Consider the following 17,927-nt stretch of genomic DNA (forward strand, 5'->3'; position numbering starts at 1 on the left):
TGTTTTAAAAACAGTTATGGGAACTCAAAGTCCAAAGTATGAACAAACCTTTACTAGAATTGAAATGGGGAGGAAGTGTGGCTTAGTGGTTTCAGTATACTACTGGGGGTCAATACAATTCCTGTATTCCAGTCTAGGCTTTGCTACAATTCACAGTGTCTCAGATTCTCCATCTGCAAACCATGATTAGCAATAGCTCCTGTATCACATGAGTGTTGAGAAGATTAGCTAAAGAAAGTTCTTGAATCCCTAAAGCGTTATAGAAGTCCAAAGTGGAAGTACGAAACTTCAGCAAGAATCTCCATGTAATCTTACAAGAAGTTCGGACCAGCTCAAAACCTATTTCACTCTAATATTTCCCATTAACGCAGCAACAGTTAAAGGTCAGTTGCTACATCCATTAAAACATTTTTCATGGCTTTGTAACTCTACTAGTTTCAATTTAAGATACAGTGGATGGAAACCTATGTGCAAGCAGTCATCAGAAATGTAATTTCCACCCCCCATAAACAATGGTTTTAATAGGTTTTATAGTTTCAAGACACAGGAAAGTAAAAACAAAGTTGGAGGTAGTTTACATGCATTTTGACATGCTCTATTTTGAAAACAGTTTGATTTTAAAAATCATTTTCTGAGCACTAACATAGTCACAAATTTGTTTAGGATGTTAATTTTTTTAAAGTGCAAGTATCCATTTTATACAGCAAGCAAAGAAAATTACATGCAATAAAAAATTTGCTAATCCATTCATCTAATAGCAGAGGAGAGTGAATCACTAAAGTCCCAATTCAGCAAGACGCTTAAGAAAGTACCTAACCATAAGTATGTGATTATTCACAGGGAAATCAGGCTCCATTAATTTCACCAGGACTACTAACGTGCTTAAATACCTTGCTGAACAGAGGTCCAATCCATTTTAATTTTATCTTCATACCACTAAAGCTGCTTAGAAGAGTTGCTGACCTGCATTTACTGTATCAGAGACTGAAATCTCCATTTTGATGCACTGGTTCTGCAGCAGGCATCGCAGGTCAAAAAACTTTGCATACGCAACCCCACTGGCATAATAAAAATGAACAAACAACAATATAACAGGGAATTACCAGTCTGACAATCTGATACAGAGAAAATGCATTGCTTCTTATGAAGCTTCTTGTATCATTTTCCCTCTCTCAGGTTCAGCACATGGAAGATGAACACTAATTTACTCTGATAATATATTTATCATAGACGGCAGATAGTTGCTCAATATACTGAGTACAGAAGCCATGCAAGATTTAACAGTACAGAAATCTTGGCCCCTTCAGGGTACTTCACAGTGACTTTATGCATCTCAATCTTCCCTAAGTAAAGCAAGCATAAAGAGAACACAAGCAAATCCATTCAATGATTGATTGCAGACATAAGGAAGCCTGCCATATTGTATACTTTGAGAGTTATGCCAGGCATGGACATTTCATTTTTGCATCTTGAAGATGACCATATTGACCCAAATTAAAGTGAACAATCAACATCATTTTGATGGCTTCAGCCCTTCATGATGCAGATGCCAGCCCTCTTTCGAATTGCTCCCCTTGGCAGTCCTTTGGAACACAAATGAAACCTAGCAACATTCAAGGTGTGCTATAGGCTGGTTTACAGGTCCAGGTGAACTATTATTATTCCCTCCAACCCCAACATTTCTTTTGCTGAAAGTGATTTGTTTTTTCATTTTTGGACAAAAATTTCTGCAAATTAAAAAAAAATTGTATATGGCAGTTGAAAATTTGTTTTGGGTTTTCATTTCTTCAAGAAACACCAAAATTATATTTAATTAAACCTCATTTTTTCACAAGAAAGTACGCAAAATTTTTCATTGAAAAAATTGCAAACATCTCTACCCATTTCTTTTGTTTAGCATCTCACTTGTTTTACTTTTCCCTTTTAAGGGTTTTCATTTTCTTCTCGTTTCCATTAACTGATACCGAAATGGCTAAGGCTTGATCCTTCAGTGCAGCCAGTATGTTGGCAGTACAGCTCATCCTTAAACTGGGAGTAGGTGCACAATTTCTCCCAGATCTAGAAAAACCATCCAGTGCAAATATGCACACTCTGCAAAAGTTAAGTAACACAGTGCTTACTACAGTACCATGATGAATCCCACTGTTTTCAAAGGGATAACTATACTCTGCATAAGTGTTTGCAGAATCAGACCCATAATGCGCAGGGGAGGCCAGCTAGGAATCCTGAAGGTATGTTTGAAACAGCTTCTCTAGAGAGATCACCAATAGCAAGGGCCCATGGAAGCTCTGAGGGGGGAGTACAGTCTCTGGAAACACATTCATTTGACTGAATGATCAAAGAGGAGTACAAAATATAGCTAAAATCAGAGTGGTTCAACAATCAGTAGCCAGTGTGGCCTACCTGATTAAAATCAGGCCTAAGAATCTGGAATTCTAGAAGCTTGCTGCTGATTTCCTGTGTGACCTAAGAAGTCACTAAAATACTTTAATAGTCATCGAGCCAGACTGAGAGCCAGAGAGAGAGACTCATGCTCAAATCTTTTCTCTCCATCACGCAGGGGGGGAATTAAATCTGGGTCTCCCACATTTCAGGTGAGTGCTGTAATTACTGCACTAAAAGTTATAAGGAAGCTGCTGCCACCATCTCATAAAGTGTTTAGTTTTATGATTATTTAATTAGCCAGTAGGAACTCCAATAGAGAATCAGGTCCCCACTGTGATAGGTGGCTGTACAGACAAGTAACAAAGAAAGCTGTCCCAGCCCAAGGGAGCTCACAACATTTCAGATGGGATGCAACAAACAGCTGACACAGACAAATGTGGCAAGGGTGGGTAAAAAGGATCAGATAACAATAAAGCAAACAGAATCTAAAATAGAAGCAGACAGACCTTCTATGTATATATTTGTATATATGCTTCCAAAAGCAGAAACAAAAGAATTGGAGCTTCCATATTCAGCCCTAAATACTGGGGAAAACCCAAACAGGATTTTTTTTTCAATGCACTTTTTGTTCGATGTTTTTTCTTCCCATGTTGTCAAACACAGACTAATATTTTAAACAGGTAACCAAGAATCATTCTTCAAGTCTTCACTTTTGATAAGTGTACCTAAAACCCCATGTGTCTAACCTGGCAGCCCTGTTTCCCCTCCCATCCCACTGTTTTGTCAGCTTTGCTGAACCCTCAGTGCATGAGGCAATATGATGAAACAGAAACTAGCAGAATGTACATTAAAGATGCTCAGATCCTGGGACAGATTCCAGCAAGAGAACTACAAGAAAAAGGACTCCTGTCTGGAAGCGAGCTGAAGATGATCAAGGAAGACACAGCAATGCTTCTATGGATTTGGCATACATGCTAAAATATGTGACAGAAGAGCTACAAGATAAAATGCTGTAAAATAAGAGGATGCTTCAAAAATAGAGCACAAGAGAGATGATTTGCTCTTTAACAATCCCGAAAGCAAATCTTGCTTTAGAAAGACTTTTGGTGAAGTGATCGTAAGGTGGCCTTTTGGTCGGACAAGGCCATTGAAGACACTAGAAAACAAAAGGACTCAGGAGAGACGTGTTCAAAGGAAGGGTGCACTTTTTGTTTGTTTTTTAAATGCTGTATGTTTGATCATTCAGCAGAAACATTTCCATGATTCAGCAGTCTCTTCTTCTGCTGATTAACGCTTTTCTGTTTCTCCGTATAATTAATGTAATGTTTCACTTACTGGCATTCAAAGTTTGGTTAATAGTCAGCAATTGATAAAAACCACAAGAGCTAGCATCCTGCCTAGAGGCTTGTTCACATAGTGACCACAATTTTAGCCCAGATTATTTTGAGTGTAAAGTTTCCATTTCAAGGACTGCATTGGTATATTATAGGGGACTAAATTCATCCCAGGGGAAACTCCTCCCTGGGTCAACAGGGTTTTATTTAACAGTAGGAAAACTGAACAGATGAGAATAAGTTTTACTCTGTTGATAGTTGGGAAAGCAGTGAGAAATCACAGACACAACAGAGCTGTCTGCAGAGTCAGAAACACAACAGTGAATTGGTCCATCACAGAATCAGGACATATAACACCTTACAGAAGAAAACAACAACAACAACAACAACAAAAAAAAATATATATATATATATATATATATATATATATATAATGTAACCATTGGCACTTTTCCACACATCCTTATTTCTGCATAGACTATCGCCTTTCATTTTTTTTTATTTCAAAGGATTCACCCAAATAAGGGAGAAAAACAAATTATTACCAGTGATTGTAGTAGGCTCTGTGTGCTTAGTTTTTTATTTTGGGAGTGTTAATTCGGTTGTTGCTGTTTTTTAAGGCCACAGTTTTCAAAAATGTTTTGTGATTATGTGCACCTCAATTCTGGGGTACCTAATCAAGGTAGATTCTAAGTGCTCTCTGAAAATCAGGTATCTTAACTGTGTATGAAGTTAGGCATCCAAAAACAGATGTCCAAAATCAAAGCCTGTTTTAATCAGGATGGCCAGTCATTCATTTACCAGCAAGGCTCTAATCAGCAGAAATCTTAGCTCCATCATGCTATTCAGAGATTTGTGAGAAGCAGACTCTGAAAAAATAATGAGTGGGCACGGAGCAGGTAAGGCTGTCAATAATGCAAAATAAAATACAATGGTTATATCCAACATGGAAGTCTCTCTCTTTCTCACACATACACACACAGGTCACATGGAAGTCAACAGCAAAACTGATATTGACTTCAGTGGAACCAGGATTTTACCCATACATTTTACACTTACTCCAGCTATATAGTTTGTCTGTACTTTCCATGTTTGTTAGCCCTCTCCTTTGTGTGTAGGAACTAGTGCTGAGGAATTTACCAGACTCCTTCTGAGGCACCCAGCATGACAGATAGTGGCATAGCTGAATAGTTAACCTCTTTTTTAAAAAAAGCAAGTTGTTTAAAACCACTTAGGTTATGCTCATATATGTTTAGAATAATTTTTTTAATGAACTCTTTATCCTAGCAATTTTTTAAAATAATATTTCTGGTCATGTAAGGGGACAGTTGGCCTCTTACTAAAACTCTGAGGGTTTGTTTGGTTCATGTCATCCCATGTCAGAAGGGGCAAGGCCAAGGAGTCAGGATCTTGCAACTGACAGGGCCTCTGGCCAGAGATCTCCAGACCAGGGCCAGTGGGAAACAGCCAGCATCCCAAGCCAGTCTGATTGGCCTGGCTGCCTGGTCCATTGGGCTGGGGCATGGCTCAGGTCCCAGCCCCAGGTGCGCTGCGGAAAGAGAGCCAGTGAGAGCAGCTCCAGCAGTTGGGGTGACAAGCTGCGGCTGGGAGCCTGGAGGAGAATTGCAGCATGAGAGGCTGGGGGCGCACAGAGACCAGTGTGATGGAGCCGGCGCATGGGACAGTCAGTGCAAAGAGGGGGAACCCACCATGAAGAAGTGACAGACCTAACCAGGCAAGTTGGGGAGTGAACAGTTGCCCCGCATATGGGGCGTGGGAGCTGGGGAATCAGAGACACTGTAAGAGTACGAGAGTTGCAGAGAGAGACCCCAGCTAAGGAGAGTGAGTGGGGCAGGGAGGGGGCCGGGCTGTGGGAGCCCAGTAACCCACCCCCACAGTGCCCTGAGACCCACCGTGCAGGAAGCTGTAACAAGCACCATCCTGAGGAACTCTCAACCAGCCCTGGAACCAGGGGAAAGTGGGGAGTCTTGTGAGATAACTGGTGCCTGTTCTGTGGAGGCCTGTTGGGCAGAGCATTATTCTCACCACACACCCCTTCTGGAATGATCAAACCAAAGAGCCAAGCTTCACCACTGCACAAAAGAGACCGTTACTGTTTAAAGTATTTTTCGTACGCTTATATTTTTAGTATGTCTTTCCATTCAAGTGTAGCAAGTGGTGTAAGGATCATTTTAATGTATTTTAAAACAACTTTTGACTACTTAGTATATTTTGAAACCTGCTGACAGGTTTTCTCCCATTTTTAGGCTTTCCTGGAGAAAGATAAATCTGTTTAATTTGATTTGGTGTTGTGTGTGTGTGCTCCTTTTAACAGTCTAGTTAAAGATAAAGCTACTACACAGGTAGGGGTAAGTTAATTATTGTGAATCTATCTAATAACCAGGTAGTGACTCTCCACCTCACAGATGGATCTGACAGGGGTAAGAAGAGCAATTGGAGAGGAAGTACTGTGATGAGAGGGTGAGGCAATTTGGAAGCTCTTTCACCATAGCTTCCAATGTTCAGGCTCAGTCCTGGGGTCTCACAAGCAGCTGTGATGTCCCTCAAGAGGGAGGGTGGGTAATGGCAATTGGGTTGTAGCCTTAAACCCAGTCCAGAGTATTCTGAGGACCCAGTAAGCAAGGCTCTGCTGGGATAGCCTAGCTAGGTAGAAGGAAGGAAGCCCCTGGAGTTTATACTGTTTCACTTCTTTCCAAAGGCAGGGAACCAAACTCAGCCTGTTTCTCAGGGTAACACCGGGGTCAGTGAGAGATGGATTGCTTCTCATCCCACTGAGATAACTTAGGGTGGGATAGGGTCCCATTTTACAATAGCACTACCCAAATACTGTTACAATCATCACTGGAAGATAAGTGCAGTGACCTAAATATTTACCCCTTATTTATAGTCTGAATTTATCTAGCTTCAATTTCCAGCCATTGGATTATGTTATATCTTTTTCAGCTAGATTGAAGAGCCCATTACCAAGTATTTGGACTCCATGTAGATATTTGTAGACTCTAATCAAGCCACCCCTTAACCTTCTCTTTGTTAAACTAAATAGATTGAGCTCCTTGAATCTCTCTCTCTAAGGCAGGTTTTCTAATCCTTTAATCATTCTCATGGATCTTCTCTGAAACCTTTCCAATTTATCAATTTCCTTCTTAAACTGCTGGCACCAGAACTGGACACAGTATTCCAGCAGCCATAAAGGTATCCCAAATGCAGAGGTAAAATAACCTCTCTACTCCTACTCGAGATTCCCCTATTTAGGCACCCAAGGATTGCAATAGCCCTTTTTGGCCACAGCGTCACACTGAGAGCTCATGTTCGGTGTATTATCCATCACAATACCCCACATCTTTTTCAGAGTGACTGCTTCCCTTTATTAACCAAACTTGTAATCTCATTAAAAAATCACGTTAGTTTGATAGGGCAAGTTAGGCAAGTGTTCAGAACACAACAGTAGGCTTACTCAGCAAGACAGGCTCCTGAAAATACTTCAGAGCTCTGTTCGGTTCATATCATTGCCTTCCCATTGAATAAGCTGATTAAATTCAAGGTTTCAGTAGTCCCTCCCTTCAAAGTCTTCCATTGGCTTGGACCAATTTACCATCAAGACCACTACTCTGCCTAATTGCAACCTTCCATAAGAGCTGTGTTCCAGTAGAACACTGGAACAATAGATGCTCAATAACAAAACTTATGAGTGTAAGAAAATGAGTTTTCACAGGGAACGTGGAATGTTCTTTCAGAAGAGAAAATAGGTTGTCTGTGAATCTGAGCATTTTCAGAGTAAAATGTAAAAACTAAGTTACAAGATCCTAGAGGCAAGGACTATCTTCCTATTACTTAGCCACTAGCAGAATGAGGCCCTCAGCCACCACTGTCATATAAAGAATAAATAATGAAACCTACTTCTTAGACTGAGCCCTCCTTTGGCAACCCTACCAATATCATGTATTTAAGAAATAGCCCCTCTAGAATGAGAGGAGGATAGATATACGTATATTGAGTTTGCTTTATTATTTAAGGTGCTGAGACATCAGGGGATGGGCTCAGCATAAGAAACTAGATAGATGGACAGACCAAGAGCTAGATAAGAGTTTTGTGAGCCTCGTTGTTACATGTACCATAGCAGGGTTGGGTTTTTTGGAGGGGGAGTGCTAATCAACTCAATTTTTAAAAAGCACGTTAAAAATAGCTGATTCAACTTTTCTCATGTCTGAATGCAGCACAGCTGCTGTGTGATATTATCAGCAGCTGGAAATCTTAGGTACTGCACTGTTACTTACGAATTTCAAATAGAAAATGAAAAATCACTAGATTGAAGATCCGTTAAGTTTTGACCCCTAATATGACTAATTTCTGCTATTGAAATAAATTTTTTCTCTTGTAAAAACATTTCATGCAAAGATAATACTAAATTTAAACAGACATGCAACACATTTCTCAGAGAAAAAGTAATTTAGCAAAGATATATATTTATACTACTGTCTTGGCTGTCCTGAAAGAAAAACAAGCCCGTACCTATACTGGAATTTACTAAGAGGGGTATTAAGATGCTCACATTCCTTCATTTAACCAGTATAAAATATTCAGGGTAAAGAGATAATCTTCTTGTTCCCTCTAATTGTAGAAGTATTGTACATTTTCAGGGATAGATTGCTGTTGGGCCAATCCCTGTTACAATCCTTTATAATTTAGAATCATCAATTACATAAGTAGGGTGAATAAATTATTATTTGATTTTAAAACTATGTTGTAACACTCAACCCTAATTTAAAACCAATATACTCTTAACAAGGGAGACACCAGATATACGGTTTCTTGTAATTTTCCTCCCTGTGTAGATTATCAACGAATGAATCATGAGTGCCATGGGAAAGCAGTATATTGCATAGCTTCTCTGGTTTTTGTATATGAATATGTGTAGAGTATCTCATGCATAAATGCTTTCATGATCTGTGTAATCATGCCTGTAATGCCTGTTTCTCAGCTGTCTGTGCTGCCTTCTGTAGTTATATGTCATCAAAGGTTTTAGCAATACAAGGAGACTAGATACCCAGTAATACAAGGAAATAGAATATTACACAACAAAAGAAAAGGAACATGCACTGTCCATAGACTCCCAATGCCACTGTAATAATAAATAATATTACAACATTATTCTAGACAAGGGTTTTGTTGCATGCCCTGTATAGATATGATGGGAAAATTGAGCTCATTGGCAGATTTATTTATTGTATGTTTTGGAGACAGAGACAATTACTGGAACTCTGGAAATACGAATTAATGTGGCTCAGTATGTCCAGCTTCCCCAGCCTCAGTGTCTCTTCACAAAACAGTGTCCTCTTTTCAAAATCCATACATAGAAATAGTTATTGCTTTGAAAAAATAAGCATTTGGTAAAAGATACCAAGCTGTTCGTAATGTCACTGCTTATAGTGGTATTAGATATAAAATGGTTGTAAGATATAAGGTGGTTACTGATGCCAAATTCTGACTTCTTAAAGGTATAGGCAATGATTGCCGCTAAAAACTCTTTCCATTTTCACATAGCAGAACTAAGTAATATTAACTCAATATTGGCAACACTTTCCAATGCTTAGCTGAAGGACTATGTAAAATTTCATTTTCTATGGAAACTATCAAGAATGAATGCCAAATGTGAATGAGTGTGCCAAATTTTCACAGAAGGCTGATGGGGCACAAGCAGATTTTAACATCTCCTTCTCTCTGCTTCTTTATTTGTTCATCCAGAAGAGAACATTTGCAGTCTGCTGATCGATGCTTCAGTTAGGAGTCACCGGGTAATTTTATGGCTCATTTTATACTGGAGTTCAGGCTAGTACATGGTAATGGTCTCTCCTTCGGGCCTTAACAAAACAAAACAAAACAAAAACAACCCTGCTATGAATTACAAGACAACATTAATCACCCTGCAAAAGGAGATATTGGCTCCTCTCGCATCTTGTTGCTCAGTGGGAAATCACAACGTGCAGTTTGTGCTGCTCCCAGAAGGCTCCATTGGTGAATGATGGTAAATTTACAGTAACAGCATTTGGAATATAAACATCATGCAGGGATCCATCTAGTTCAGTATCCTGTCTCTGACGGTGGCCATTACCAGATGGAATAACTTGCTCACGGGGATATTTCTTCCCAACCATCATCAGCTAGTAGTTGGGGTATTTCTCTCTCTCTCTCTCTCTCACACACACACACACACACACACACACACACACACACACACACACACACACACACACACACACACATCCCTGAATACGTAAGATTATGCATCATTGAACCAAGTATGGAGCACCTCACTTAATTTATTCTTACTCTTTGTTTTCTCCCGCTTAGCCAGATTCTGATCCACGTCAGATTTTTCCATTTTACCCCAGGACTATTTCGTTTTCTTAATAGCTTCCTCATGGAGGGACTTTGTCAAAGGCTTTTAGAAGTAAAAAAAAAAATGTCAAATGGTTGTTCTTTATCGACTGCCGGTATTTTACTGACATAGTCAAAAAATGTAGTGAATTAGATGATTTTCCTTTACTAAGTAAAATGGCATTGCATACCTTCAATGCCTGAAAATATTTGATAGCACTATTGCCAGTTTCATGCTGGAATCCTCATCCCTGAAGGGATCAGAATAGGTTTTCAAGGCCCAAATTCATGGATTTATAGACTCCAAGGCCAGAAGGGACCACTGAGATCATCTTGTTTGATTTCCTATGTAACAGACCATAGAATTTCCCCAAAATAATTCCTAGAAGTACATCTTTTAGAAAAACATCCATTCTTGGTTTTAAAAATGCCACCAATGGAGAATCCATCACAAGCTCTGGTACATTTTTCCAGTGATTAATTACTGTTAATAATGTACGTCTTATTTTCAGTCTGAGTTTGTCTATCTTCAACTTCAGCCAATGGATCATGTTACACCTTTCTCTGTTAGACTGAATAGCCCACTCTTAAATATTTGGTCCCTGTGTAGGTACTTATACACTGTAATCAATGCTTATCCTGCTCTTCGATAAGCTAAATAGATTGAGCTCCTTGAGTCTGTCACTATAAGACAGGTTTTCTAATCCTTTCATCATTCTCATGGCTCTCCTCTGAACCCTTTCCAATTTATCAACATCCTTCTCTAATTGTGGGCATCAGAACTGGACAGAGTATTCCAGCAGCAGTTGCACCAGAGCCAAATATAGAGGTGAAATATCCTCTCTACTCTTACTTGAGATTCCCCTGTGTATGAATCCAAGGATTGCATTAGCCTTTTTTGAAAACAGCATTGCATTGGGAGCTCATGTTTAGCTGATTACCCAGCACAACCCCTGAATCTTTTTCAGAGTCACTGTTTCCCAGGATAGAGTCCTGCATCCTGTAAATATGGCCTACATTCTTTGTTTCTATATATATACACATTTACCACATTAAAATGCTTATTGTTCGCTTGCACCAAAATTATCATTATCAAATGGCCATTATTTACCACCTTCCCAAATTTTCAATCATCTGCAAAATCGGAGTGATTATTTTTGTTTTCTTTCAGATTTTGTTTTCTTTCAGATCATACAAAAAAATATTTAATAGTGTAGTGCCAAGAACCAATCCCTGTGGGACCTCGCTAGAAACACACCAGTTCGATGAGGATTCCCATTCAAAATTACATTTTGAGACCTATCTTTTAGCTAGCTTTTAATCCATTTAATGTCTCCCATGTTAATTTTATATCATTCTAGTTTTTTAATCAAAATGTTGTGCAGTGCCAAGTCAAATGCCTTCTCTAAGTCTAAGAATATTACATCAACACTATTAGCTTTATCAACCAAACTTGTAATCTCTTCAAAGAAAGATATCAAGTTAGTTTGAGAGGGTCTATTTTCCATAAACCTATGTTGATTGGCATTAATTATATTAACCTCCTTTAATTTTTTTTATTGAGTCCTGTATCAGTCTCTTCATTATCTTGCCATTGATCGATGACACACTGATAGGCCTATAATGAGATCATCCCTTTACCCTTTTTAAATATTGGCACAACATTAGCTTTCTTCCAGTCTTCTGGAACTTTCCTGGTACTCCAAGACTTATTGAAAAATCAACATTAATTGTGGATGCAAGTTATCTGGGGCTGCCAATTTAAAACTGTCTAACTTTAGTAGCTGCTGTTTAACATCCTCCTGAGATACCAGTGGAATGGAAAGTGATATGAATTCCCAAATACAGAACAGAAATATTTATTGAACATATGCCTTCTCTGCATTATTACTGAAAATTCTACATTTCCGTCTAGTAATGGACTAACATCATTCTTTTTGTTCTCAATAAACTTAAAAAAAAACCAGAAAAAAAACCCCCCTTTTTATTGACCAAAACTCTGCTGGCCATAGATTTCTTCTTGTGCCCGTTTGCTTCCCTTAAGAATTTTCTGCATTTCTTAGCTTCTGATTTAAATTGATAACAAAGCATTCCTTTTCACCAGAAGAAGAGCCAGTAGCTCTTGGAAAACTTACTCTGGCTTAGTAACACTACTGCAGAGGTGGCCAACCTGAGCTTGAGAAGGAGCCAGAATTTACCAATGTACATTGCCAAAAAGCCACAGTAATACGGCAGCAGGCCCTCAACCCCACCACCCTACTCCCAGTGCCTCCCACTCACTGGCAACACCGGCGATCAGCACCTCCCCCTCCCTCCCCGCACCTCCCGATCAACTGTTCCGTGACGTGCAGGAGGCTTAGGGGGAGGGACAGGAGAGAGGGCATAGCAGGGAAGGGGGCAGGAAGGGGTCAAGTGGGGACAGGGCCTGTACCAGAGTCAGGGGTTGAGCAGTGAGCAGCCCCCGGCACATTGGAAAGTTGGTGCCTGTAGCTCTAGCCCTAGAGTCGGTGCCTATACAAGGAGCTGCATATTAACTTCTGAAGAGCCACATATGACTCCGGAGCCACAGGCTGGCCACCCCTGCACTAGTGGTTGTTCAAACCTGGGTTTAGCATTAGCTCCTGCATAATTTTAGTTTCACAAGGTTTCTAAAATTAAGTGAATTTTGGTGATTTCAGATAAATCTGTTTGAGATTAGAGAGTTTTCAGCCCAAAACTCAATGCAAAAGAAAGAGAAAATGCTCACAGAAAACCTAGTGAAGCAAAACGTCTGAGGTTAGCACAAAAAAATTCACTGAAGGGGCACTCACTACACTTCTCTGAACTAGAGAAGGTACTGGAAAAAAGATACATCTCAACATTTTATTGCTCATTTATCATTTCAGGTCCCTTTTGAATCTTTGACAAATTCTAAAAGCTGTCAAATGTATCTTTAAAGAACCAAGGACCTGACATTATGTTGGTTATTGTAATGCTAACTGAGGTACCTGTGAGGTTCTAGGTACTTTCAACTCCATCTGAAGTCAGTGATCACCTCCTAGTGACTTACACAGAAAGACAAGGGTGCTCAGCACCTCCTGGGAAGCACTTTTTTCCTAAACAATTACTTCTTTCAGTTGATGTAATTTTATCGAGACTGAAGTTTAGATTCCCATTATTTCTCTCTAAATACGGTATATTTAAAAGTGGCAACTTACAGTAGACATTTTAAAAATATCCTCTCCCTAACAAATTATATACAAGAATTGAACTTAGAACCATTTTTTATTCTAATTATGCTCTTTATATTTCTCATTATATTTTTATTGTGGACTGTCATCACTGCAAACATTACTTTACTGCTGCTAAAAAAAAGGAACTAAGCCTTCTTTAAAAAGAGATCGAATTGAGGTTGTTTTCCAAATCAAAGGACAGTGTGGTAAGTGAGTCCCTCAAAGACACCTACAGTTTTTAACATGCACCCTGTAACTAGTGTCAATTTAAAAGGTACCCATGAAAGAACCAATAGCAGTTTCTCTGATTAGTTATTAAATTGCTGTACATTGCATCTCTTATTCATATGTAATGCAGCTAATCTTCAGAAATGATCCACATTAGGGATGATTCCCCTAACCTACAGTTACAAACAGTATTACCATCTAAACATTAGTCAAAAATCAAGCATTCCCAGGATACATCTCTACAGCAGAGAAAAATCTGTGGTTGGCCAGTGCAAGCAGCCTTGGGCTCCTGGGTCTTGGGCTGTGGGGCTATTTCACTGCTGTGTAGACTTCCTGGGCTTGGACTGGAGCTCGGGTTCTAGGACCATGCGAGGTGGGAGGATCCAAGTCCTCAGGCTCCAGCCCAAGCCTGGAATTCTACATAGCAATGAAATAGCCCTGCAACCCAAGCCCCAGCTGCGGATGTCTAGGTGCTATGTAGACATAACCCCAATGTGTTTACATGTTCTCCCCTCCTCGTCTCACTGTCTCCACAATGCTCGCTTTACACAGAGGAAACAAAAGTAAAGAGATTATTATTTGAATGAGAAAGGGTGAGATGGTCAAAGGAAACTGATTGTCCAGAAAGGGTATGATACAAAGGAACACAAAGGATTAATAAAATCCTAGGAGAAAATAACCATATCAATCTATTTCCATTGTATGTAAGCACAGAACATTACCTTTCCCTAGAATGTTTTGCTAACAAGCATTAATATGACTACAGGTAAATACTAGTGAGGACACCTTGCTAAACACAACAAAGAGAAAAAGGTGTGTTCAGACAATAAGAATGTGTGATTGATGATGTTTAAAATATACAATTCAAAAATAAAAAGATCTATTTGTAAAGCTTGAAATGGGTTATTTTATTTTATCTTCATATAATGGTGTTGAAAATATGCAAGTGCACTATTATATTGTGCATGCATACAACTGTATAAAAGTAAAGTACAATACTGGAGTGATCTTTTAAGTGTGACCAGTATGATACCTTTTAAAAAATACAGTAAAAACACACAGCATTATTGTCTGCTTTGCATATTCTATATTTTACATAACTTACAAAACTAGTTACTAATATGAGATAATTTTTCTTTCAACTTTTTTCCATTTTAGAAAAAACACATGAAGGAATACAATTTCTGCTTCACTGAAACAATGTTTTTTGTGTGTGTTGTTTTTTTTAAATTCTCAATAGTTTTCTGCAAAATAAGGGCACTAACTAGTGATATTGCTTTTTAATGTTTTTCATGTTGGCTTATTTTGTATGTAACATTCATATAAATTTGGTACAGGATACATGAGAAGAATTAATAATATATTTGTAGAATAGTGTGTATTATTGGTCAATTAAAAAAAAACCAAAAGCAAAAATCTTAGTCCTTCAATATAGGATTAGTTTAAGGCTAAAATAAAACTTGTTTACATATATAAAAATCACTTTCAGCAAACAGTGCATCACTTTTCTGGATCATGAGGAAGATAAAGTGTAGCCCCTTGTCAGAAGACCCAGTGCCTTATTGGTATCCTGTTCTGTGAAAAACATATTAAAACCATTTCCATCAGAGAATTGATTTGTTCTCCAAACAGAGCACGTCTTCGTTCAATGTGTTTTAAGGACAGTTAGACTATACTGCAAGCTTTACCCAATAACTACTAGAGTATTTCAGTTTAATATTACACTCCAGTTTTCCTTTTGAGTTAAATTTAAAAAAATCCACTATTTTAGAAAATGACAGTGTTTGATGTTGGTGTAATACAAGAGCTTTTGAATGAGATTAAAATATCTGATTCAGACATGAACATGCATACATCAGTGGACAAAGCATTAACACTTTTTAATATTAAACAACTATATGAATGTCACTGAATTTCATTTTACAGTGCTTTGTTTTCTTGGCAGCAATTATAACTAAGAATAATTACACTCAAGTAACTACAAATGCTGAACACTAGTATATTTTAAGCTTCAAGTAAAACTACTTTACCATTTGAAAAATTAAATCAGTACAAAAATGAAAGCTAAATCAGTTACTTCATACATACTTAACACATTTCAAATAAATCTTGCAGGCGGGGGGGGGGGGTCGGAGAAAAATTAGTCAGACCTTCCATATTTATTTTTAATCATTAAATATTTCCCTATTAAAAAACATAGGATTATTTACCTTGAAAAAGCAAATTAAAACAAACTCTCCAAAGAAGCATGCATGATTACAATACTTGTGAAGCCACGGGGTGGCTAAAACAGATTATACTTCTAAGAATAACTACAATGTAATAGGAAGTTTAGAGAAGTTGTATTTATAAAGACAAAGCAGTATGAAAAGGAAGCTCTTCCCAGAGAACCCCAAGGATTACAAAGACCACATAGAAGCAGGAGTCAAATGACAGACATTATAAACTGACACACTGCCCCGCATAAAATCATCCAGAAGGCATCATTAAACAATAATCAAGACCCAGCGTGAAAAGTTGCCAACCATAGCAAATCCTATTTTTTGTTGTTTGAGAGTCTTCTAACCCATTTAGACTTACAAGAATAGGCTCACCTGTACTGGGTTGCACCAGCCATGGGGACAAGTGCACTCTGACCACCACTCTCCTGTGGTCCCCTTTGTCTTAGCCAGAGTTTTATGGGGGCTCTTCCGCACACTGTCCCACAAAGTAATACACTTACTCCTGTTTGGGGTCAGACCCACAGGTCCTGAAGAGGGCACAGTCTGAGAATTATAATAGAGCCCCTGGGGGTTCTGTTGCCAACCACAGGCGCAGTGGGCATCCCTCATCAATGAAGGCAAACTTCTGCCAGCATCCATCCCATCAGACCCCCTGCAGCAGCTGTGTTGCTTAGTAAGGTATGCATTCATGTTGTACTGATGTCTAGTGTTTCCCTTGGCCAGCTTTGATAAAAGCTTTTCTCTTCTTAGCAGATGTAAAGTCCTTTTTTTGTGGACCCTTCAGTATCTTTGACAGCTGCTATAAGCAGTGCATCGTGGGAGCACAGAGAGCAGAGCTGCACAGCATTATCTGCTGGCTGGTAGCTCTTTGTCAATAGATGACTCAACTCACAGAGCAACTTGACAGCATCCCTGCTTCAGGCAGAAGCAATCAATGCTCCACACAGCTGGGATACAAGGCTGTACACTGTGTTACAAACCCATTTCTGGATGACAAACTATAGTGGAAAAATACTCTTGCAATTTTCATTCTAATTTAGCACTTTCCTAGCCTATGCTGGCAACATACAGGCATGTTCTGAAGCAGATATACATGTAAGCTTTACCAGCAGGATGCTTTCCTTTGGAAACAATAAAAATAAGAGTAAATAACCAACGTCTATTGAAAAATATACCTTTCCAAAGAATGAAAAAAAAAAAAAAGACATAAGACTATTTTTCTGCCTATCTGAAAAGATCACATCAACAAAATTCCAGCAATAGAGGACATAGATAATGAGTTCAGGAAGAATATTGTCTACATTAAATGTTGAACTATAAGATACCATTCTATACTGTGTATAAACATATAAGAAAACTACACCTGAGATCAAAACACAAAATTAAAGGTCTTGACTTGAAGCTTTTAGGAAAGATTTAGCAAATGGGCATCCTTAGCAGCACATGTATCTGGAAAAGGTCTCCGTAATCATAATTAAATGTTGGGGGTGAGGGAGGAGTTGGGAGGGGGAGAATTATTTCCTTCATTGCTTGTGAATGCCGTTTGGGTCAATAAGGCATTATTATAAATTAAATCTTGAGTTTCGCTTACTGAAATGGTTTCATCACTTCACATTATGTTGCATGCTGCTCTGTAAGTATTTTGAACCTAACCATCTTCTCACATATGGCAGTGTAAATCAGGAAAAACTCCACTGAAGTCAGAGGAATTAAACATCAGGAGATCTGGGGTAAAATTTTCAAAAGAATTCTACATTAGTCTCTCACTATAAGAAATTAAATGTATCCAGTTCATAAATGACGTGCATGTTTTAGCATTTCAAAGGCTACCATAAGTTCAGATATAAGACCACGATGACTATCTTGAAGTATTTTAACTATAAAAAGAATCACAGTACCAAATCATTTAAAAAAAATAACTTGATGCAGTAATTTTCACTCTTGCCCAATTATTAACCTCAGTCTCAGCCCGCATCCCCAACCAGAGCCTTTATTCCCCCCCATGCTCCAACTCCCTGCCCCAGCCCTGATCCCCCTCCCGCACTCAGAACTCTTCATTTTTGACCCCACTCTGTAATCAGTACCCCCAGCCTCCTGCACTCCAACCCCCTGAGCCAGGCTGGTGAAAATGAGTGAGGGAAGGTGGGGAC

The 17,927-nt window shown here is 38.8% G+C and overlaps 1 protein-coding gene across 9 annotated transcripts in view; it reads right to left on the reverse strand.

Moving 5' to 3' along the window:
• DLG2 (discs large MAGUK scaffold protein 2) overlaps positions 1 to 17,927 on the reverse strand; it is a 1,569,268-nt gene that overhangs the window by 593,433 nt on the left and 957,908 nt on the right. For 4 of the 9 annotated variants that reach the window (XM_030558514.1, XM_030558506.1, XM_030558479.1 and 1 more), the window contains exon 1: positions 16,150 to 16,623. The exons of the other annotated variants lie outside the window; for them this stretch is intronic. In XM_030558514.1, coding sequence (XP_030414374.1) covers positions 16,150 to 16,467 — 318 coding nt within the window. In that variant the 5' untranslated portion in view covers positions 16,468 to 16,623. Of the gene's footprint in view, positions 1 to 16,149; positions 16,624 to 17,927 lie in introns of those variants that run through there. 9 annotated transcript variants of the gene reach the window in all.

The sequence above is a fragment of the Gopherus evgoodei genome, chromosome 1 (genome assembly GCF_007399415.2).
Source record: "Gopherus evgoodei ecotype Sinaloan lineage chromosome 1, rGopEvg1_v1.p, whole genome shotgun sequence".
NCBI classification, from domain to species: domain Eukaryota; kingdom Metazoa; phylum Chordata; order Testudines; family Testudinidae; genus Gopherus; species Gopherus evgoodei.